We start from the raw sequence: 21605 nt of genomic DNA on the forward strand, positions 1-21605 counted from the left end.
GATGTGAAAAATAACAAAGTGATGTGGAATTTATCCATTCTGAGTATTGAATATTGCTGCAATAAGTATTCTGTGAATTATCCCTCTATATTTTATTAAGTTATACGGGAAACGATTACTGAGAATATGATGATTCATTCACGAAACAATGTGTTATGAGCCTGCTATGTGAGAGGTGCTAGCATTAAACTGGAGGAGATCCAAAACAAAATAACCCAACATTATTCCTGCCTTCATAGTTCATAGGTTAGTTACAAAAGTGAAATGTTTGAGATCTAATAGAGAAGATGGAAAGAAAAAAGCAAGGGAATGGAGGTGAATTAACCTATATTTTGGAGGTGGGTGCTCTTGATAGTGAATCAGCAAGCAAAGTTTCTTCAATGCTGATTTTCAAAACTGCCTTATCTGAGGTCTAAATCAAGTTTAACTTCATGCACTGGCCATGGGTCTCACATCCAAAGCAGCCTCATGTGGTATCTACGTTTCTAGACATCCCAAGTTCACCTGTGTTTTTCTTTGATTTCCTCTAGTATATGACTGCTGCCGCGCCTATGCAAGGGACCTACATTCCCCAGTACACGCCTGTGCCTCCGACAGCTGTTTCTATTGAAGTAAGTCTGTCTGCCTTATAGAAAGAGGTTTGAGTAATTATATTGCAATCACGTAAATTATGGGCCCCCAGAATCTTTATGTGTGATCTTGTATACTGCTCCAGAATAGAAAGTTGTAAACTCAGCAAATGACACTAGCTACCTTTATTTACTTGGACATGCCTATGTTTTGCATTATAATTGACTAAAGCTAAACTGCTAGAGTGGTATGAAGAGAATGTCCTTTTACCTGGTGAGAAAAGATCAGGAACCAAGTCACTATGCCACTGAATATTAACCATAAGTATTCATAAGTAAGGAGGGATTAAAGGATTGCAACAAGGGCCAGGAAGGTAGCTAAATGGGCTAATGCACATGTTTTGCATATTGGAATAAATCCTGGATTTCATCCATGGTACCACATGGTCTCTTGAATATAATTAGGAGCAACCCCTGGGCATTTTTCCAGGAGTCCCCCTAGAGAACTGCTAGTGTAGCCCCAAAACAAAGCATCAAAAAGCCATGTTGCAACCGTGTAAATAAACTTGTTCTCTAAGTGCCTTTTTGCTCAATGTGTGGTTGGTCCCTAGGCCAATAACAGTAGCAGCAGCATAGCCTGGGAGCTCCTTAAAAGGAGAGGATTTTCAGATATCATACAGACTGAGTCTGAGTTTGTATTTTAACAAGTGTCCTCAGCAATCTAGGTGCACATTAAAGTTTTAAAGGTACTGAATTAGTGTCCTCATTCTCAAACTTTTCAGCACATGGAAATAATTTCAACAGTTTATAAAATGAGGATGGCTGTGTTCTACTCCTAGAGATTTGGGTTTAGTCTGAACTATGGATTGGGCATCAGAGGTTTTTGTTTTGTTTTGTTTTGCTTTGCTTTGTTTTGTTTTTAAGATGTAGGTGATTCTATGATGTGCCAGATTAAGATCCACTGTCCTGCAGATAAACTGGTCTGAGTTTTGGAACATTATCAGGAAAAAGAAAATTGAGAATGACAAAGTCTTTTGTCTTTAATGGAAACTTTTGTCCCTTCTCTCTTTGCATTGGACATTTCTCTATCTACCATTTTATCGGACTGAGTGAACAAACAATAGTAAAGGGGAGAGAGTCTTGTGGCTAGTGGAAAAACAGTTAAACGTGTATGTTTTTCTGTAGTTTTTCGTGTATTTTGCATTTTGCTTCCTTTTTCTAGCTGGCATTTGCCATTGGATAACAATGAATTCCTTCCCTTCTTCTGGGTCTCTTCTGGAGACCATGATCTTGCTACACCATTAGTTGGCCAGCATCTAACATGTATTGCCACTCCACATGAAAGCCAACAGGACTCACAAGCCCCAGAGCTATTGAGTTTGGAAGAGTTCTTTAGGAACCAAATTGGATCCTTTAAGCTATTTGTGCTTTGTTTTTTGTTCTGGTGTTTGATAAAGGTTTGCTAGCATCAAGGTTGGAAAGTTGAAGAAGACATTATTATGTAGTTTAGAAAACCAAGGGAGGTGCATTTTAAACATTTTTTCATGTGTCCCTGACATATGGCGCCAAAGAATGTATTGATATCAAACAACTTTTAATTGCTTTTTAGAACTTCTAGGATATGGGATTAAAATGAATGTTCTTTGGTATATTTAGCAATCAAAAAGAAAATTATAAATATGTAAATTTGGCACTTAAATTCTTGGCACTTGAAGCATACAAGTGTGCTACATATTTGTACTTCTCTCTGTCTACACCAAATGTGTATGCTCATCTACAGAATGTAAACATTTTGATGACTGTAAAATGAGACACATCTGACAGTGTGGTTTATTGAAAACAGTCTAGTTATTGTTATGTATGGAATTTTAAAAGAAGCCTTTCTCTAAGGGAAATTAAAGCACAATGATATATTGCCTTGAATTTGTGCTTATACAAAAAAAGCACTGATTAGTACTTTGTATTTAAAGAAATTAAATTGATAATTCACAGTATGCATGCTGGTGAGAGGTTCAGAAAATTGCATAATAGCAAATAGTATATTGGTGGGGATGGAATTAATACAGGGCAAATAGTAAATTCTGAAGATAATTAAATTGATCTTTAGTTGAAACAATGCCTAACCATGAACATTTGAGAGCAGACATCACTGCAGGCATTCAAGGCTATAAATAAAATTACAAGGATATTTTTATTTAGATGTCTTCCTTCAGCCTCTGAACTGCCAATACATCCACCCATGCCTGTCTGAGGCCTAGCATGTGTCTCTAATGTTAACCTCTAGACATCCATTCTTATTTACATCTGTAAATCACAAAAGATAGTGAAGGTGAGATGAAGATCGATTGAAAATAAAGAATTTGGGGAGAAGGGGAAGAAGGAGAGTCAGCACAGAGATAAATGTGATTGTCTTGCACACAGTCGACCAAAGTTCAGTCTGTGGCACTGCATTCGGTTGCCAGAGCACCTCTAGGAGCAGTCCAAAAGCTCTCCTCCCCCCCAGAGAAAATGGTTTACCCTGAAACTTCTAAGTGAATTTTAGCTTATGCTATGGAAAAATGAAACAAAAGAATATAAATCAAAATTTGTGAATGGAAGTCTGTTTGATGGTATCATTTAAGAGGATTCTAATCACTAACGTAGATTTTGATTAAGGTACATTATTCTATCAAATCAACTTGATATGACAGTGTGTAGTACTGCAGAAAAATGGTTGAATATACACACTTTATAATAATTAAATAATTATGGATTTTTATAATTAATAAGTAATTACCTTCTGCAAAAATATGCAGCTTTGTCTTAAAAGTACCAAATATAGCAACATGCTTTTCATTTGACTGTTTCGAGTTTCTCTGATAATAAAATATCTTGGTGATATATTGAGATAATTTTCTCATATCATCCAAATATTGTTTGTGGTTTTTCTTTAAGTGCCTATTATGGCTTTATATAACCAAGTGCAATTGGTTATATAAAGTGCAATTGGTTATATACACAATTCTAACATAAGAAGAGATATTCTCTCTGTTCCATCTAGAATAGAAACTTTACCGAAACTAATAAGAATTTTATACTCTTATTTGCCTTTTTAGGGTGTTGTTGCTGATACCTCTCCCCAGACAGTGGCACCTTCATCCCAGGACACCAGTGGTCAGCAGCAACAGATAGCAGTGGACACATCCAATGAACATGCACCTGCATATTCTTACCAACAATCTAAGTAAGTTCAGACTGTTCTAAATCATTGTCCTTGGGATCAACCATATCAACATCACACTCTCATATTCTGTTAGGCTTTGCTATACTCCAGACCACCCCAAATTTAGCAACAGCATTTGCTGATCTCTTGACAGCATACATTTACTAATACGACTGACTTCAAGTGGGTAACTCTTCAGTTCTTCACTGGATTTACTCAAACATATAGGGAAACTGGACATTTAGTTTTGTGATGCTTATTCTGGATTTTGGCTACCTGTTGGATGAGTAATGATAGTAGTTACTCTATATGTTGGGGATCCTCCAGTATATTTGTTCTCAGTGAAGTCTCAGAATTCAGAGACCAGCAAAGGAAGCCCCAGTTCTCCTTTTGACTCATTTTCTCCTTCCCTAAAAATGGAGAAGTCACATGGCCAATTACTGCATTAATGTAGGAATAGTCTACCTAAAGACTGGCATAAAATGAAATAAATTACAGCCATTTTTACAAAATAATTTTTTTAAAACACCATACATTGGTTTGAGAAAACATCCATGTTTCTGCTTAGAAACTTGATTATGAGCCTATACTTTTGGAGTTTGTTTCTTCACTCTCAGATGAAGATTTTTAACACTTTGCTTGCAGGGTTGCTTTGGATACCTAGTAAAAGAGTACATGAAAAGTATTGTAAAATATACAATCACAAGCATTATGTGGGAGTTAAATTATTGTCACTATCATCCCATTGCTCATCGACTTGCTCGAGTGGGCACCAGTAACGTCTCCATCGTGAGACTTGTTACTGTTTTTGGCATATTGAATATGCCACAGGTAGCTTTCCAGGCTCTGCTATATGGGTGAAATACTCTCAGTAGCTTGCCAGGCTCTCTGAGAGGGGCAGAGGAAACAAACCCACGTTGGCTGCATGCAAGGCGAATGCCCTACCCACTTCGCTATTGCTCCAGCCCCATGGGAGTTAAATAATAAAGCAAAAATAAAATAGAATTACTTTTGACAATCCTTATAATAACATATAAAATACAGTTTCCATTATGTTGAGTAATTATGCAGACTAACATGAGTTTTGATTGAAACAAAAAGAATTAACAAAAGATGAATCTATACCAACGTGCTTTGATACACAAGTTATTTCACTTTATGGATAGCAAAGTAAAGAGAGAATCTTTCTTTATCCTGATCCCTCTTTAACTCCAATAAACATTTAGGATTATTTTTTTCCATATTATGTATTATAATACGGAATCTTTCATAAACATATAGCTTAGCTTCTAAAGTCAGTCCTAAAAACCCAATGTCCTAAACTCATGATTTAGTCCTATAAATATAAGGTGTTATTATTGTTGTTATTACTATCACGTAATTACTTTCTGAAAGATCAATAGTCAACAAAACAGTTTTTGTTCAGTGTTTTTGTTTTAAAATTTTCTACAGCCTGTTTGAATTGAATCACCGATACATAAACTAAAAAAATATATAATGTAAACTCTGTCACTTTATTCCAATACCATTGAAATTTATTTTTCATTCTGATCAGTAAATTAGATGTGAAAAAGGAGCAAGGATTTGCTACGTGGAAGAATAATGGGAGACAGTGGTGGGAATGAATAATACTAAATTTGCCAGAAATACATTTCAAGGCTTAGTAGGTAGGTAATACTTGTTTTGGCTATTTGAAAGCATAATGAAGAAGCAAATGATCCTAGACACTATCTACTAATGGTTTAATAATCTCTACATAAATAAAACATTAGCTTTCACCCTCCCTATCAACGATTGTTGAATTAGTGCCTTCTATGGAATATGTCATTCATAACATGCTGAGGAGCAGCCAATGAAAAATATAGATTCCTATTCTGCTTTCTTAGAATTGATTTTCAACTGAAATTTTCCAGACCTATATTTTGGCCAGGCACCTATTGGACCTGGAACATTGTTTTTCCCTCTAAGACAGAGTTAGCGCAACTGAAGAATCAATGGGCAAATATTTATTTTTAAATTAAATTTTGAAGGATTCTTGTATTAAAATTAATAGGTACATAAGTAAGAATTGGTGAAGATCTCACCTAATGACCTAAATCTGGTGACTAAAACTGAATCATATATCAATTTTAAGAAAAAAAAAACTTTTATTTATTTTTTCCCCAATGGAGACATTACTGGTGCCCACTCGAGCAAAATCTATGAGCAACGGGATGACAGTGACAGTGACAGTGACAAGAAATAGGATTTTATTGAGATATGTTCCCAGGTGGGCTCTACTGACCTCTAGTGAGGTTGGGGTCAGAATTGTGCCTGGGAGAGACTCAGTGGGGTTTTCAAAGTCTCTTCCATGGGAACGGGGACAAAGGACAGTGTAGTTTTTGTGGTGGGAAGGGGACAAAAGAAAGGTATGCTCCTTTTGGCTGGAGGGTGGTAGAGGATGGTGTGGTTGGTCTGGTGTTCCATTAATCACAGAGGCCAAATGTAATGCAGCCTGGTGGAATGTCGTTCTGTCCACTGCTCTGAGGGGTGGAAATGATTTTGGTTTCTGGAATGTGTCACTATCTCATCAGCCAGCCATTTGATCCTGAGCAAACCTTATAACTGATGGGGTTTTTTTGTAGTCTTTTTTAAAATTATTTTTTATTAGTGAATCACCGTGAGGTACAGTTACAAACTTATGAACCTTCATGTTTGCATTTCAGTCATACAGCGATTGTTTACATCCTCCACCAGTGCCCATTCTCCTCCACTAATGTTCCTAGTATCCCCCACCCCAACCCCCACCACCCCACCCTGCCTCTGCTGCCAGGCATTATCTTTTGTTCTCTCTCCTTTTGGGTGTTGTAGTTTGCAATAGAGGTATTGAGTGGCCATCATATTTGGTCTATAGTCTACTTTCGGCATGCATCTTTCAACCCGAATGAGTCCTCCCAACATCCTCTACTAGGTGTTCCCTTCTCTATCTCAGCTGCCTTTCCCCCCAGCATGTGTGGCCAGTTTCCAAGTTGTGGGGCAGACCTTCTGGTTCCTATCTCTACTACTCTTGGGTGTTAGTTTTCCATTCTATTACTTTATATTCCATAGATGTGTGCAATCTTTCTTTGTCTGTTTCTCTCTTTCTGGCTCATTTCACTCAACATGATACTTTTCATGTTGAACCACTTATATGCAAATTTAATGACTTCATCTCTTCTAACAGCTGCATAATATTCTATTGTGTAGATGTACCAAAGTTTCTTTAACCAGTCATCTGTTGTGGAGCACTCTGGTTTAAAAAAAAAAAACTTTTAGATAGAGCAATTAAGGTCAAAGGTTCTGAAAGGGTGGAAACTGAAGATGAAGTGTGTTATCCTGAGAAAAAGAGGTGGAAGATGAGGCAAGTAGGCTTTTTAAATTTCTTTTATATTTATGTATTTTTTAAGAAAGCCTTCAGTACTTGGAATATGATTTTTATGTAGAGCAACTATTCTCTATTTTATTCTAAGGGAAAAATGAAAACTATTGGTTGGTTTTGAGAATTACAGGTTTTCCTTATTTATTTATTTATTTATTTATTTATTTATTTATTTATTTATTAGCATTTCCTTGTTTCTTCTTCCACTACAATGTGGACGTGTAGAGGTTTATTTCTAGTGATACTTTCAGGATGCAAATCTTGAAACTGTCTAGAGTTATTTTACTCTCCCTACCCTATTAAGTCAGTTTTAGTTGCCTCTACTCATCAGTTCACAAGGAGATGCTATCTTTCTGCTTTTTTTCATGATACTGGTGATAGAACTCAATGTCTGATACATACAATGCAAATGTTATACTGCTGAACTACATCTCCTGCCCTAAGATGCTATCTTCTTTCTTAGCACTGTCCCCTTCCCTGCTTTCCATGGTCATTTTGGGATGTAGAGGAGACAGGACTCTGCTTGAACATCTCTGCCCTTCAGAAGTGACAGTGAGGATTTCCCATCCACTTCCACACCAGACCCAATTTCTCCTGTAGTACCCATCAGGCAAGTTTTATGCTAGGACATAGGACCCTGCCCTCAAAGACGTACAGTCTAATAGGGGAGTTAGACATAAGATAACTTACAGTCTAATAGGAGAGTTAGACAATTGTCTTTTTTGCAAGAAGAAAATTAATAGGCCTTTAAAAAATACTATACTAATAAGATAGCATACTTAGCTTTCTAATAGCTGCTTCAGCTTCAGTATTGGTCATGGCAGTTGCAACTGTCTCCTGTAAGAAAGAAAAATGTACCAGTTCCAATAAAAGCTGAGCGGAAACTTAGGTTTGGAAAAGTTCATAGTTCTCTTGAGGAGTTTGTGGCCTCAGAGTAACAAAATAATGTGAAAGGGCTGCCTGACATCAGGTATTCTGCTAACAACCTTTACTTTGTTTTAGTTGAAGTAGATAGTAGATTTGGAAACATTGGAAACAAGTGGCCCTATTATGGTAATAGCTCAGGCAAGAAAAAACAAATGTCTATAGTAAGATAGTGGCAAATGCCATAGATTGGATGTTAGCTAAAATAAGACACAAAGGAAAATAGCACGTTAAAACTTCAAACAAAACTATGAAGTTATTGATTTCCCTAACATAGGAAGATATAATAAAAGCCATGAAGAGCTTAATTTGTAGAGAAATATAATAAAGCAAATAAGGGGCTGGAGCTATAGCACAGCGGGTAGGGCATTTGCCTTGCTCGCAGTCGACCCGGGTTCAATTCCCAGTATTCCATATGGTCCCCCGAACACCACCAGGAATAATTATTGAGTGCATGAGCCAGGAATAGTCCCAGGGCATCACCAGGTGTGACCCAAAAAGCAAAAATAAATAAATAAATAAATAAATAAATAATTCTTTTTAGATTCCAATCAAAGATATTTTATTTATTAAAATATTAGAGAAATATTTTAGTGTTTAAAAGTGTTTTAAATAATGGTAGCATCACGATGATCTGCCAAAATCCTAGATTCTTGTGGTTAGTAATGATGAGCTTTCTGAAGATATTAACTACTGAAGAAAGAAATCCTTCATCTCTTGTCCTCATGATAAAGATTATAGTAAAGCTTTCCTGATTTGAAGGAATTTTCTTTTGCACATTTGCAGGAATGTATGTTACAGGATGTTTCACAGGGTGTGCTTCTTGCTGCAACAGGCGAAAACATTCTGGACTAAGGGACATCTCAAATGTATGACATGTGGAAAGCACTTATATTGTCTTGCAAACATTTCTTTAAACCTGGAGAACATTTTTTTTTATCAGGTCCTGTTTACATTCTCAACTTCCTCTTATTGATATTCTGGAATCATAGGAGCTTTTGCTTTGAAACATCAGAAAGAAAATATTGAAAGAAAGAAAATGTTGAATGAAAACCAAAACAGTATCCCCATTAATAAATTGGTCGGTGACAGACATTTATGAAATTATATAAGTCAAAGAAGTTCATGTGTGATGTGACCCTATTCAATTTTTATTAAGTGCAGCTAAGGAAAGCTAACCTGTATCATGGTACAACATTGGGTTTTCCAGAACTATTCAAGGAAGAGACTAGGAAAGGAGTTAAATACCTGTACCATGTAAATACATGGGGAGGTTTATATGTAACCATCACTGGGGAGGGTTGGGGCATGCAAGAGCACCCATAGATATGTTTATTAAAGAATTATTCACTAGAAAGCAGGAAACCTGTATAGTTTTGCACTGTATAGTTAACAAAGTCTCAACTGAAGGCTCAGGGTGGAACTCAATGATAGAGTGCTTGCCTTGCCTAGATGAGGCCCTGCGTTTGATCCCCCCCCCAAGAGCAAATAAAATAAAGTAAAATAAGATAATAACATCCTACATCTGTTCTTTTACCTGAACAAAACCATATGGACAATTAACTCAGGTTAGATCTGACCATTTTCTAACTGTAGAAAAGTCATGTAATCCTTGTAGGGGCCAACAGAAACTTAGTTGACGGTCATCGTCAGCTCAGCCCTCAAACATTAACTCTAAGGTTAGAGGTGAAAAATTTCTCTACTTTCTTTTTATATCTTTCCTGTTTATATATAGTTAATAATACCCTTAGAAGAGTAGGAGCCAATCCACATTATCTTAAATGTTCTAAAATTCACAAATGACAGCTCATTTCTAGCATCATTATGTTAATTAACATGCCACTACTTTCATTAGGCAACCAATTTCTAACAATCATTATGCTAATTGAGATATGGATAGTTTAAAATACTTGTAACATACCTTTGGCCTTTCTCATTAAATGAGAACTGACCTCCTGTGGGGTGTGAAATTCTTATTAGGGTAGTTGAGTGCCCCTAAAGAGTAGTTTAGCATACTCCACATACATTTACCAACATGGTATCTATATCAAAAATATTTTTAAGTAAATTAAAGACAAAATGACAAAATTTTGCCAGGCAAAATTTAAGAAATACAAAAAAAAATTCTGTGAATAAAAGGGTTATATTTGTGACCATTTCAGCAAATATTTTAATATGCTAAATTCATATTTCTAAGCTAAACAACAGCTATTTGCAATTTGCATTCATGTTCCCTGCACCCCTATTTAAAATAGAAGATATTACTATAAAAGGGGCCATGGACTCTTATTTTAGAATGCAAGCTGCATTTTATTTTGGGATTCTAAGAAAATTTCAAATATGTCTAAGATGGTATCAGTTTTTGCTTCTGTTATTAGGAAACCACAAAAATAACTAGGATTATACATATGTACATATATACTCACATAGGGCTGGAGTGATAGCACAGCGGGAAGAGCATTTGCCTTGAGCATGGCTGACCCGGGGTCGATTCCAGGCATTTGAACCACCAGGGGTGGTTCCTGAGTGCAGAGCCAGGAGTGGTCGCTATGCATCATCGGGTATGACCCCAAAAGTATATATCTTACACATTTGAGATTCAAAAAAAGTTATATTCTAATATGTAAAACCAGAATTTCTGGATTCAAATTTCCCTTTTGCCCCTTCCTAGTTGTCACTTATATTCTTTGGATCCTCTTTTTGAAACTCTTATGAAGAGAGAGATCACTTCAAGAGTTCTCCAAAGAAAACAAGTTAGGTCTCAGATATTGAGGGAGGAGAGGATTTACTATTATTCCTAGGAGCAGGGGTGTGACCAGGTGGCCAAACATTGTGCTGGGAAACATTGTTTAACCTAAGTGAAATGCCTTCTTAATTTAAGTTGACTTTTTTTTTAAGGCACTAAAATGCTAATGATCATAACCTCTTTGAGGGCCATATAAATACTTAAAATATTTTATTTTCTGAAAGAATAGAATGAATTCTTTGCAACTGTAAGATATTTTTTAAGATATCATTAGATTATTAAGAGACTTAAATTTTTGATTGTCAGCATGTTGGTGCTTTTGATATCAATAAAAAAAGTTAGACATTATCTCAAAAACCATCCAGTTTACCTTGGTAACCATCTTTGTTGCTTCCCTAATCACATGCTTGGTTTACTGAGTAATCCTGTAGTGATAGAAGAATGATAGGAAACACAGAATCATTCTTTCCATTTAGCATTAAATGAAACTGGTTCATCAGAAATAATATAGGAGAATTTTCTATCATTAGATACCTTTTTGTTATTATAATTGTTTTCACTTTTTTGGCTTTTCCTTTTCTTTGGTGTGGGGGGGTGAGGTACACATGACTGTCTCCTCACTCTGCTCACAGTCCTGTCTGTGTTGGGGGAACATGTGCTGTGCCTGGTATCCAACCTGGATAGGCTGTGTGTCAGGCAAGCACATCCCAGCTATAACATCTCTTTGCTGCCTCAATAAATAATCTTAAAGCTTCTTCAAGCTCTAAAACTCTGGAAGTCTAAGATTGTATTTTGTTGCCTCCCAATATATGCATTCTGCTTTTAAAAAGAAGGGTAGGGAATGGGCTAGAGGATGAGTCAAAATGACTCTCAGTTCTCAAACTCTCAGTGCTCAGTTCAAACTCCAAGTCTTTGGACAGTCACACTGAACATAGAAGGCCCTAATCTTGACCTGAGTTTTACAAGGTTTCTTTATTCTTGATATCTTTTCTAGCTAATTGAACTAACACCAATTTGTTATGCACTGTCAGAACATTAATGATGTGCAAATTAGCTTCTTTATTACCCTCCTTATATGTCCTTTTGAGCTTGTGAGTATGAATACACTATTTAGAGTGCTTTACAGTTTGTAAATGGTTTTCATACTAATTATCTCATTCACATAAATCCCTCTTGTTAAGTTAAAACCCATTTTATTCATAAAACTGTCTCAGTGTCCTACTTAAAACAATCTTCCTGTAAAGGTCACAACCTTAAAAATTTAGAAACCTGTCTCTATGGCTATCAATGCAATTAATAAGCATAAACATTCATGAAAATGTGTTTTCGCTCTCATCTAGAACCGACAAAGTTGGCAAGAGTGAATTCAGTTGCATTCAATAGATGCACTTTTCCTCTTCAAACTTTAGTAGCAGTTACAAAAATGTAAAGAAAGTCCAGCCATGTATTTCTCATTTGTTATCATGTAGTAATGAGATCACATGGACAGATCAAGCAATGGACAGGAGAGGCCTAATGGAAACACTTGTGAGAAGTTATAAAACTAGGAAATAGCTACAACCTAACTCACAATGTATCTTTAAGTCAACTGCTCACTCCTAATATAACTAAGCAGTGAGGGTGCTCTATGTCAATATACCCCAATAAATAAGAAACTAATGGGATTCATGAGATTCTAAACAATTTCTGCTCAGTGTCTAATAATACCAAATGGAAAATGAAGTAGAATAAAAGATTAAATAAATAAGCAAAATTCAATGCCAATAACAAACATTTATTACCAGAGCTTAATATTTAGAAATAAGTGTAGTAACTCTACATTTTTCAAAGATTTATAGAAGGATAAAATATTTGCTATGATTCCCATAACTACTATATATTTTTACTGATATTATCGTCATTTTAATTTTATTATTTTGGAGAATAAGGGTTGATGTTGGGACTCAAATCCTTAATCGCATACACATGAACATGTTTTCTACCATTGAGATACATACTGTCCCAAATTGCATTTCTTCTAAAGAGAATCACTATCTCATATCATACAGAAAAATATACTTTTGAAGTAAAACTACTGGTTAAAATTGAAAAATTTGATCTGTCTACTAATTGCTTATCTTATGTGATTTTAGGAATAGGTTAATCAGATTTCTGAAGATCATAGCTGACTCATATGAGGTGGAGGTTTTGTTGATGTTCTGCTTTCAAATTAAGAAAAGAACAACACCTCCCATCCTGCCTAAACACACACACACACACACACACACACACACACACACACACACACACAAACAATACGTGTCCCAGGATTCTGTACAATTACAAAAATTACCGTGAACTTAAAAAAATTTTTAAAAAAAGACTTCTTGCTCAGGGCTGAATACACTAAAGTTTATAGTTATGGAGAACAAGCTGCCTGCTGTAACTTTGCTTTTCTGCACAAAATCTACCATGCATCTTGTATAATGACCAAACTGAACAACAGCAACCCTCAGGTTTATTTACTAAATTAAGCAAATGAGCTTCAGAAAAATCTGCAAAGTACTGAATAATGAGACTTGAAACTAAATAGAGCTTCGGGTTACTGGAAACATCTTCTCATAGGATATCCTGAAATTATTTAACAAAACTTGAATTTATGGATGTAAAACATGAGTAAACATCAATTCATTAGAATACATTGGTGGGGCATCATTACAAAACATGATTCAGACTAGGCTAGGGAAAGTGGCATTTATTAAGAATGACAAGTATCTAATTAAATTCCTATTATAAGCATACCACTTTGCCAGATTTTTGGAGAGTAAAGAGTAGAAGTTAAGTACAGTTAATGCTCTCAAGAATTTAAAATCTTCTTTTCATATAAAAGATTAAAAGATAAATGAACACATTTTCACTGCCCTCTTAAGGATCTTATTTAGTGGTCTAAGAAGGCCTATATGAATATCCTTGGTGAAATCAATATTGTAATGTACAAACATTTTCTCTATCTTGGTTTAATAGTGTAGACTCAGATATTTGTCGGCTGAGGTAGTAATGAAACCCATGGGAGTTTGAAAGGGACAGAACTATAAAAAAAAATTTTTTTTTTGAGTAGTTAGACTTGCACCTTTAGTTAAATACAATTTTTAGGCACATAGGGAATATTGCCTATGAAGACATAACATTTCTTTAGAATGTAAAGAAACTCTTGATGTTTTAGCTTTGATATGTAATATAAAAAACTCTCTGGATCAAATATATATTTGTGCAAAAGAGGCAGATTGCATACCTTCATATCCCTAATATAACTCCCTTGATGTCTTCCCTATATTGAAAAGCTTGGTATCTTTAAAAGAGATCTCCCTGGAAAAGAGCACATAAGATATTTCAAAATTACATGGATGTAATTATCATTCTTTGTTTTCACAGACCATAAACAAGACTGAAGAATGTCTGTCTGAAACTTTGCCTTGAATGAAGAAACTTCATTGAACAAGAAGTTGGCTTCCAGTTTGCACAGACGTCAATGGAAAGCTTTTTTTTTTTTAATTTTTTACTTTTCCCAGTGAAAACTAAATGTTTTTATGTGCTGTGCAAATGGTTCCTTCATGTGGTCTGACAGTTCATTTTTGCCTTCTTTTTTTTATTATTAAAGAAAAAAAATCCCAGAAGAGGGAAAAAAAAAACAGCAAAACAAAAGATGGAGGGTTGATATTTTATCTGGAAGAACATTTGACTTCAGAAGTTACCTAAAGGTGTAGATAAATTTCTTTCTTTTTTTTTTTAAGAGAAAATCTGATGTCAAGAGATGGGCAAAAAGAAATGGAAACAAATGGTCTTCCTAAGTAATTAAAGTACTCTTCCTTTTTTCTTCTTGTTTAAGTCTAGTGGGTTGGGTATTTTTTTTTCCTCTTAGAAATATTTAGGTAAGGTTTATCTTGAATCTTAATTGCCTTAATTTTAAGGACGTCAAAAGCTCTCTAGGCAAGCTGTCAACGTCTTGTTTAAAAAGAAATATCAAGAAAGAATTGAAATATTGTGCCGGCTTTAACTGGTACAGAAGTTTAAGACTATGCGTTTTTAGGGTGAAAAAAACTGTACAGTCTAAAAGAAAATGTTTTTTCTTCATTTGAAGAAAATTTGTTGATAAAAGAAACCATGGAAACTGCAAGAATTGAGAAAATGCTGGGACTTTTCATGAACTTTGTCTTAAGTGTTGAATCATTCTAGAAGGCTAAAACATTTTATGGTAAAGTTATTAATGTTGGTTTTAAAACAACTGCATTAGAAATAATGCGTGTTTGGGGGGCAGAATGCAGATTTTTTTAATTTACGAAGCGTGACCGATCGCTAGCAAAAGCATTAGTGCTTTTTATCTGCAGTCTTTTTTATGAGCTTTACAAAGTTTTTAGTCAGCTTTGCTTGTCACATTGCAAAACTTAGCTTAAGAGCATTAAAAAAAACTTAAGTAGATAGGAGCTTATGGTCAAAAAGTGCAAAAAAAACAAAAAAAAACAAACAAAAAAAGAGCAATAGATAGAGAAATTGTTGACAATTTCTGTAGTCTTTCCTAGTTGTGATCAAATTCAGCCTATGGATGGCCTATTTTATACCAAAGATGAAGTGGTACCCTATTGCAGTCCAGAAGATGAGGTTGTTTTTCTTTTCTTCCTCTTCTTTTAAAAGTTTTATTTGATCTACATGGCCGGACCAGTTCTTACATTGTTATTTGTTTAAACTACCTTCCACTGGTGTTTTACATACTGCAAAAAAAAAAAGAGTTGCTTTTAAATGAACATTTGTTCATAACAGAATCTTGCATCTGCTGTGTTCAGCAGTTTCAGTATGAAGAGTTCTGGATATCAATGGAGAGTCAAATGATGCATTCTGTGAGTTTGTCTGGTTCCTTGCTTGCTCTCTTGTATCGTGAAACCCGCATTGAAGGCCATCAATAAGCTGAGACTCTTGTTTAACAGGTTGAAATTTCTTTATGTGAATTTTGTACTCACGACACTTCCTGAACCTGGCCTGAAAGGTCACTTGTCAACAAAGCTTAGTGATACTCGTTAAGTGGTGAGTGGTTTCCTGAAAAGGTCCCATTGTATCTGTAAGATAGTCTTCTTTCTAAATTTCAGCACCTCTTAGTTCTGTCTCTCCACCTCAGTCTTTGTCATTATTCACCATACAGAGCAACTTTGATTTTAATTAGGTAGAGTATACCTTCTTTTTTGCCTCCTTTCATTGCATCTCATATTCTAGTGTTGTCAGAAGATAAATTATGCCATTTTTTTTACACTTAAGTTTAACTCTCTGAGGCAAATAGGATCAATAAGATTGAGAGTTCTATTCGTGGAATTTAGGTAAGCTTTTAAAATGCTTGGTGACAATCAAGAAATTATATCATTTATGTAATAAGAACCAAAATAATTAGGTTGGTCGATCATTAACACCAAAGGAGATATAATTGCATTGAAGATGATGCAGCACTTTGAAATGAGTGAAATTGACTTGACAAACATCTTCCTCATATTTGATTCATGAAACCCATGTTGCATCGATACAGTTTTACCTGAAATTAAGGGCAATGAAACTGTTAATTGAACCATACCCAAGAATTTCTTTCTGGATGGCTCATGGAGTTGAGCAGGTGACCATCTCTTCACAGAATAATCACAGAACCCTGTCTGTCCAGAAGGAAGAAGGGAATACATTAAATACATTGTAAAAGAAAACAGGGTAGGTTTTAAAAACAGGTTAAAAGGTAAATGATATTCCCATTTGGACATCAGTCAAGAGTTTGACTCAGATGCAATTGCCAATATTCCACTATTATGGCCTTAAATAAAGGCCCAGTGTTCAAATAGACTCAATTCTCTTCTTTGAAATTAAGAATTTCAAATCTTGAAGATGCTACATCTTTATGGTTTATGAGACAAATTTGTATCCAAGAAAATGTGGGATGTGCTACAGAGAAATTCAAATTGGTCGTATCCATCCTTATGGTTTTTTTTGTGTGTGTGTACTTTAGGGAGAATTCTAGCTTTGTACTTTCTTCTGTTCCATCCTTCAGTTTCTTACATGTTTTACGGATTGTTAGTTAAGTTCTATCTTTGAGAAGTCAGCCCCTAAGTTAATGGGGGAAGGTACAAGCAAACATGTATGGAAGCTGTATTTTCTGTTCTCTTTTTCATCTCTGAACTCTTTGTATAAATAAGGATTATCCTGGGCATAATTCATTTGAATATGAAATCAACATGCTTTCTTTTGTTTCTGTAAAAATTTTAATGTGATACAAAGAAAGTCTCATTTATACAGTCAACAATGAGGCTAAGAGGTAGCTACCATGTGGCTATTGAGTGTGCCTAGGTAACTTCCTTTTTTCTAACCAAACTACTGCTTTATTTATACATTCAGGAACATTTCTTTCAACTATAAAATTTCAATGTTCTAAATTTTTTTAAGCCAATGAAGGCAAAACAAATTTATTCTGCCTGTCATTTTAAGTGTCTATGTGTGCTTTGTGTTTGCAGTTTTATATTATGTCATTCTATAAAATATTTTTAATCAAAAAAGAAAAAAAAAGAAAAGATGGCACATCAAAACTTGCTCCCTTTTATGTTATCCTACTTTAAAAACAATGTTTTTTTTTTTCAGTCAAGTCTGAGCGGGGTAGGGGAAAGGGATTCACAAATAAGCAACATATTGTATGAAAATAAAACAAATCAAAATACCTGTCCATTATGTGCAAACATGCATATATTGATATGCAGACATCAGAATTTCAACTTAATCAGCTATGTGTGACACACTGGGTGATTTTAATCCTATTTAGGACTATAATCATTTTAAAAAAAGTGTTTGTGGCTTACCAGGTTGTCAAGTTTTTATTCAGATGTCTCAAAATTGCCCTTCAATTTTAATTGCCAAGACTTAGCTTGGTAATTAAACAAACAAAAACCACAATCCCGATGTGATAAACACTCTCTGACCCATACTCTAGTTATAGCATTAGAACAGGAGTCGGGTTTTCTTTCAATAGTGACAAACTGTAATCAGGTGAGTGAGTCAAAGTATGTTTAGTGACCAAGAGCTCCTGTATTCTTATGGTTGGCCATGTGCCCATTCAGGTATTCTTAATGTCGGTGGCCAGGTGGCCATGTCATCTTCTGAAGACTTCACAGAACCCAAGTGAACTGAAGGCAACACTAACAGAGACATATTGGTGACTGTCCTTAATATTGGAATGTCTTGAATATTGCAGGTGACATTTTCTGGGAAAATAAGTAGAGACAACCATCTCAAACACTCAACAATGTTCTCCCTGACTCAAGTTTCACCAGGGTTACTGTATTTCCTGGATAGACTTCAGTCTCTCACATATTGTCTTTGTGCTTCATCCGAATCAATTCTTCCTGTGACCTTAAGTGATATGTAACATTTGACAGCATATACAATTCACTGCCTTGCCTATGCCCTCTTAATGGAAACTCCATGGTCATCAAAGTACTCAGATAAGAAAGGCAGGCTGAGAGTCAGAGACCTGATGGAGCAGGTTTTTCCCTGTACTGCAGAGTACAATGATGCTTGTAAAACTTCAAAAAAATCATTTTTAAACTGATTTATCATCCCTCTCAAAGAATATAATGTCCCCCAGTATTTATTTAAATAATCAGGATGTCTATTACATACCCATGCATTTTTCACAGTAACCCAAAAATCCCTTTAATGAAAAGAGAGATTTTATTTAAGTAAAACCTTTGCAGTTTTTATTACTGAGGGGTTTCAAGGGGCTGTCTAGACAGATTATACTGCTAGTTGAAGACTAAAAGTACATCAGATGATTCAGTCTCATTTTTAATTTCAATGCACAAACCTCTGCAGGTGAGCCGATAAGCAGAGAGAAAATTTTAAATGGGTTTTAGTGAAGTGTCTTTATATGATTTTAAATCAAGTGAAAGGACATTTATGTACATGTGGAACAACCACCAGTGTGTGAGAAATCATACTCCGTAGAAGCTCGTCTACACTATCTTGTCCACGGTTCAATTTAAGAATAAGATCTTGTTTTTTATGTGTTATTATAGCTAACATGCTTTGAAATTCTTACATCGCTGGTTCTGACTGATTATCACTCTAATCTGAAAGATTGATCAAATTTAAACAGATTCATTGATTATGACAGATTGAATAATGGCATTTCATTAATAAACCTTTATTCACAAATGACATCCACTATGGCTATGGATGACAGTTGAATCTTACTTAAATCAGGCATTTCTTGAAAAATATTCTTAAATATAAAATTGGTCCTTTAATCTAAATTTCCTTGATAATGAATGTTCTGTGTGGATTAGATATAGGCCACTAAATATAAAAGCTAAATAGGAAATATCACTAAGTAGTTTCCCAGGTTCATTATGTCTTTCTCCCCTCCTTTCCTCTGGTTTTATAGTCCAATACATTCTCATCATCATCATCATCTCTCTCTCTCTTTCTCTCTCTCTCTCTCTCTCTCTCTCTCTCTGTCTCTCTGTCTCTGTATCTCTTTGACTCTCTCTGTCTCTCTGTCTTCCCCTCTCACACTCTCATACACATGCTCATAAAGGATGACTTTTTTTATTTCTGGAAGAGAAAATTATGTTTCAAGAGAAGCTTCCTTCACTCAGGAAGCTATAAAGCTGAGACAGCAGAGATAAAGCTTAGAATTTGCAGGAAGAACCACTAGGTCATTGAGTCTCATTTTTCTTGTGTTGTAGTCATCCCAGTTAGTAACTGCCCAGATTACTGATATTTCAGAAATACAGTCACTCTCCATTTTTGAAGGGCTAATAATCTTTTTTTTTGTATGTACTTGTTTTGTCTTTTATTTTCAACTATCAGGTCTTGGGTCCTGATTACTTGTGTTAGCATATTCAATCAAAGGCTAGGCAAAATAATGAAAAATAAAATTCATATAATTCTCCCATTTCTTATTAAGTTTTAAACCATTTGAGGAATTTAAACAGCTGATAAAATTAATGTCTGCATTGTGTACAATGGCTTCTATTATCCATAGTGTTTCTTTCCAATACATCACCAACAATTGAAAGTTAGCTATATTCTTGCAGTATTTAAAAGAAAAAAAAACTAGAAAAATTTGACTCCCCTCAAAAGAAAGCTGTTTTGGTTTCCTACACTACTGATATTTGAACCAGTAGAAAGATAACTCAGAACTGAGTTAGGAGAATATAATCTCAGCTCTTGCTTAAATATCACTCATTCCTATTTTTAAAATTTGACCAAAAATAATTGTTATAATTGTTGTTATTTTAAATTTTGTTGCTGTATTAAGACTGAATGGCCTTGACACTTCAGTGGATAGATTTGTTATCCTTTCACATGTAAATTAATTGACCAACATATAAATTATTTTGTCATTTAGACCCTCTGGTATTAGAAGGATATCTTCCTTCTGAAACATGATACTTTCTCATATATATAAAAAAGTTATCTCATGATTTTCAGATCCCATAGAATCAATTGTTAAAAGACTTCAGAAAGTCTAGCATTGGGGCTGGAGCCATAGCACAGTGGGTGGGGCATTTGCCTTGCACGCAACTGACCCGGGTTCGATTTCCAGCATCCCATATGGTTCCTGAGCACCACCAGGAGAAACTCCTGAGTGCATGAGCCAGGAATGAACCCTGTGCATCACTGGGTGTGATCCCAAAAACAAAACAACAAAAAAAGTCTACCATTTTGGAAATGCATCATTCAATTTATTTACAAAGAAGAATATAACTGGAGTACTAATGAAATATGTGCAAAAATGTACCTGCTTTAAAATACAGTTTGGGCTGGAGCAACAATAAATTAGGTAAGTAGGTAGCACACTTGCCTGGTGCATGACCTACCCAGGTTCAATCCTTGGCATCCCTAAGACCTGCCTGGAGTGATCCCTAAGCAGAGAGCATGGAGTAAGTAAGCCATTAGTATTACCAGGTGTGATCCACAAACCAACAAAAATAAATAAATAAAATACTTGGTTTCTTAAAAGAAAATTTAAAAGGCAGGGGGATGGGGGACACAACTTCTTTTAAAACCATTATTTCAGGCCATATTCAACTTCATGGACCTTCTAAACATGTTGAATTTTCAATTTTATTTAAGGTATTTTGTATTGCTGTCTCTGACTGTCATAGAAAGTTCTGTAATTCTATGGTGTTTCTGGTTTTAATTTCAATTTTTTTCATCTGTACCACAGTCAAATTGCTACCATTTCCCACATTCCTTGGGCTTTCTGTAGATCAGTGGATGTTAGGTTTAAACTTCTGTTTTCTTTGATGAAGCTTTCAATAAAAAATGAGAATAAAATCAAGTAGGATCATTGTTCTTTCTTTATTCTTTGTAGATATTTTGGGGGTTGTAATGGTTGTAATGATTGGTGTCATATTTAATTGAGTATACTGCTAACTTCTTACAGAATTTCTCAAAGAAACAGTTATTCCTACTAACAATAAATGAGACAGAAGGTAAAATTCTATGCATATCAGAGGCCTTATACAGTCACTGGAGCATTGTGAGGAGTGAAATATTTAAAACTTGTAATGACCTCATACATTCTTTCCACTTTTTAAGCTTAGGGCATCAGAGGTTGACCAACTCTTATCTCCAAACATGCCTAACTTCTTGTGTGAAAGAAAGATGAAATAAAGTTATATGTAAAAATTTCACTTAAAAATTACTTTTAAACTCTTGTTTTTGTCATTGAAAATGTTAAACTCTGGTCAACCAAAACATAAGTGC

General features: G+C 35.0%; 1 protein-coding gene across 8 annotated transcripts in view; it reads left to right on the forward strand.

The window, feature by feature from the left end:
* RBMS3 (RNA binding motif single stranded interacting protein 3) overlaps positions 1-21177 on the forward strand; it is an 803180-nt gene extending 782003 nt beyond the window's left edge. For 5 of the 8 annotated variants that reach the window (XM_055135539.1, XM_055135543.1, XM_055135544.1 and 2 more), the window contains 3 exons: positions 531-611; positions 3665-3792; positions 14250-21177. In XM_055135539.1, coding sequence (XP_054991514.1) covers positions 531-611; positions 3665-3792; positions 14250-14256 — 216 coding nt within the window. In that variant the 3' untranslated portion in view covers positions 14257-21177. Of the gene's footprint in view, positions 1-530; positions 612-3664; positions 3797-14249 lie in introns of those variants that run through there. The other 3 variants (XM_055135540.1, XM_055135542.1, XM_055135545.1) reach the window with 1 other exon arrangement.
* The last annotated feature ends 428 nt before the right edge of the window (positions 21178-21605 follow it).

Source organism: Sorex araneus, chromosome 4 (genome assembly GCF_027595985.1).
Source record: "Sorex araneus isolate mSorAra2 chromosome 4, mSorAra2.pri, whole genome shotgun sequence".
Classification (NCBI taxonomy): domain Eukaryota; kingdom Metazoa; phylum Chordata; class Mammalia; order Eulipotyphla; family Soricidae; genus Sorex; species Sorex araneus.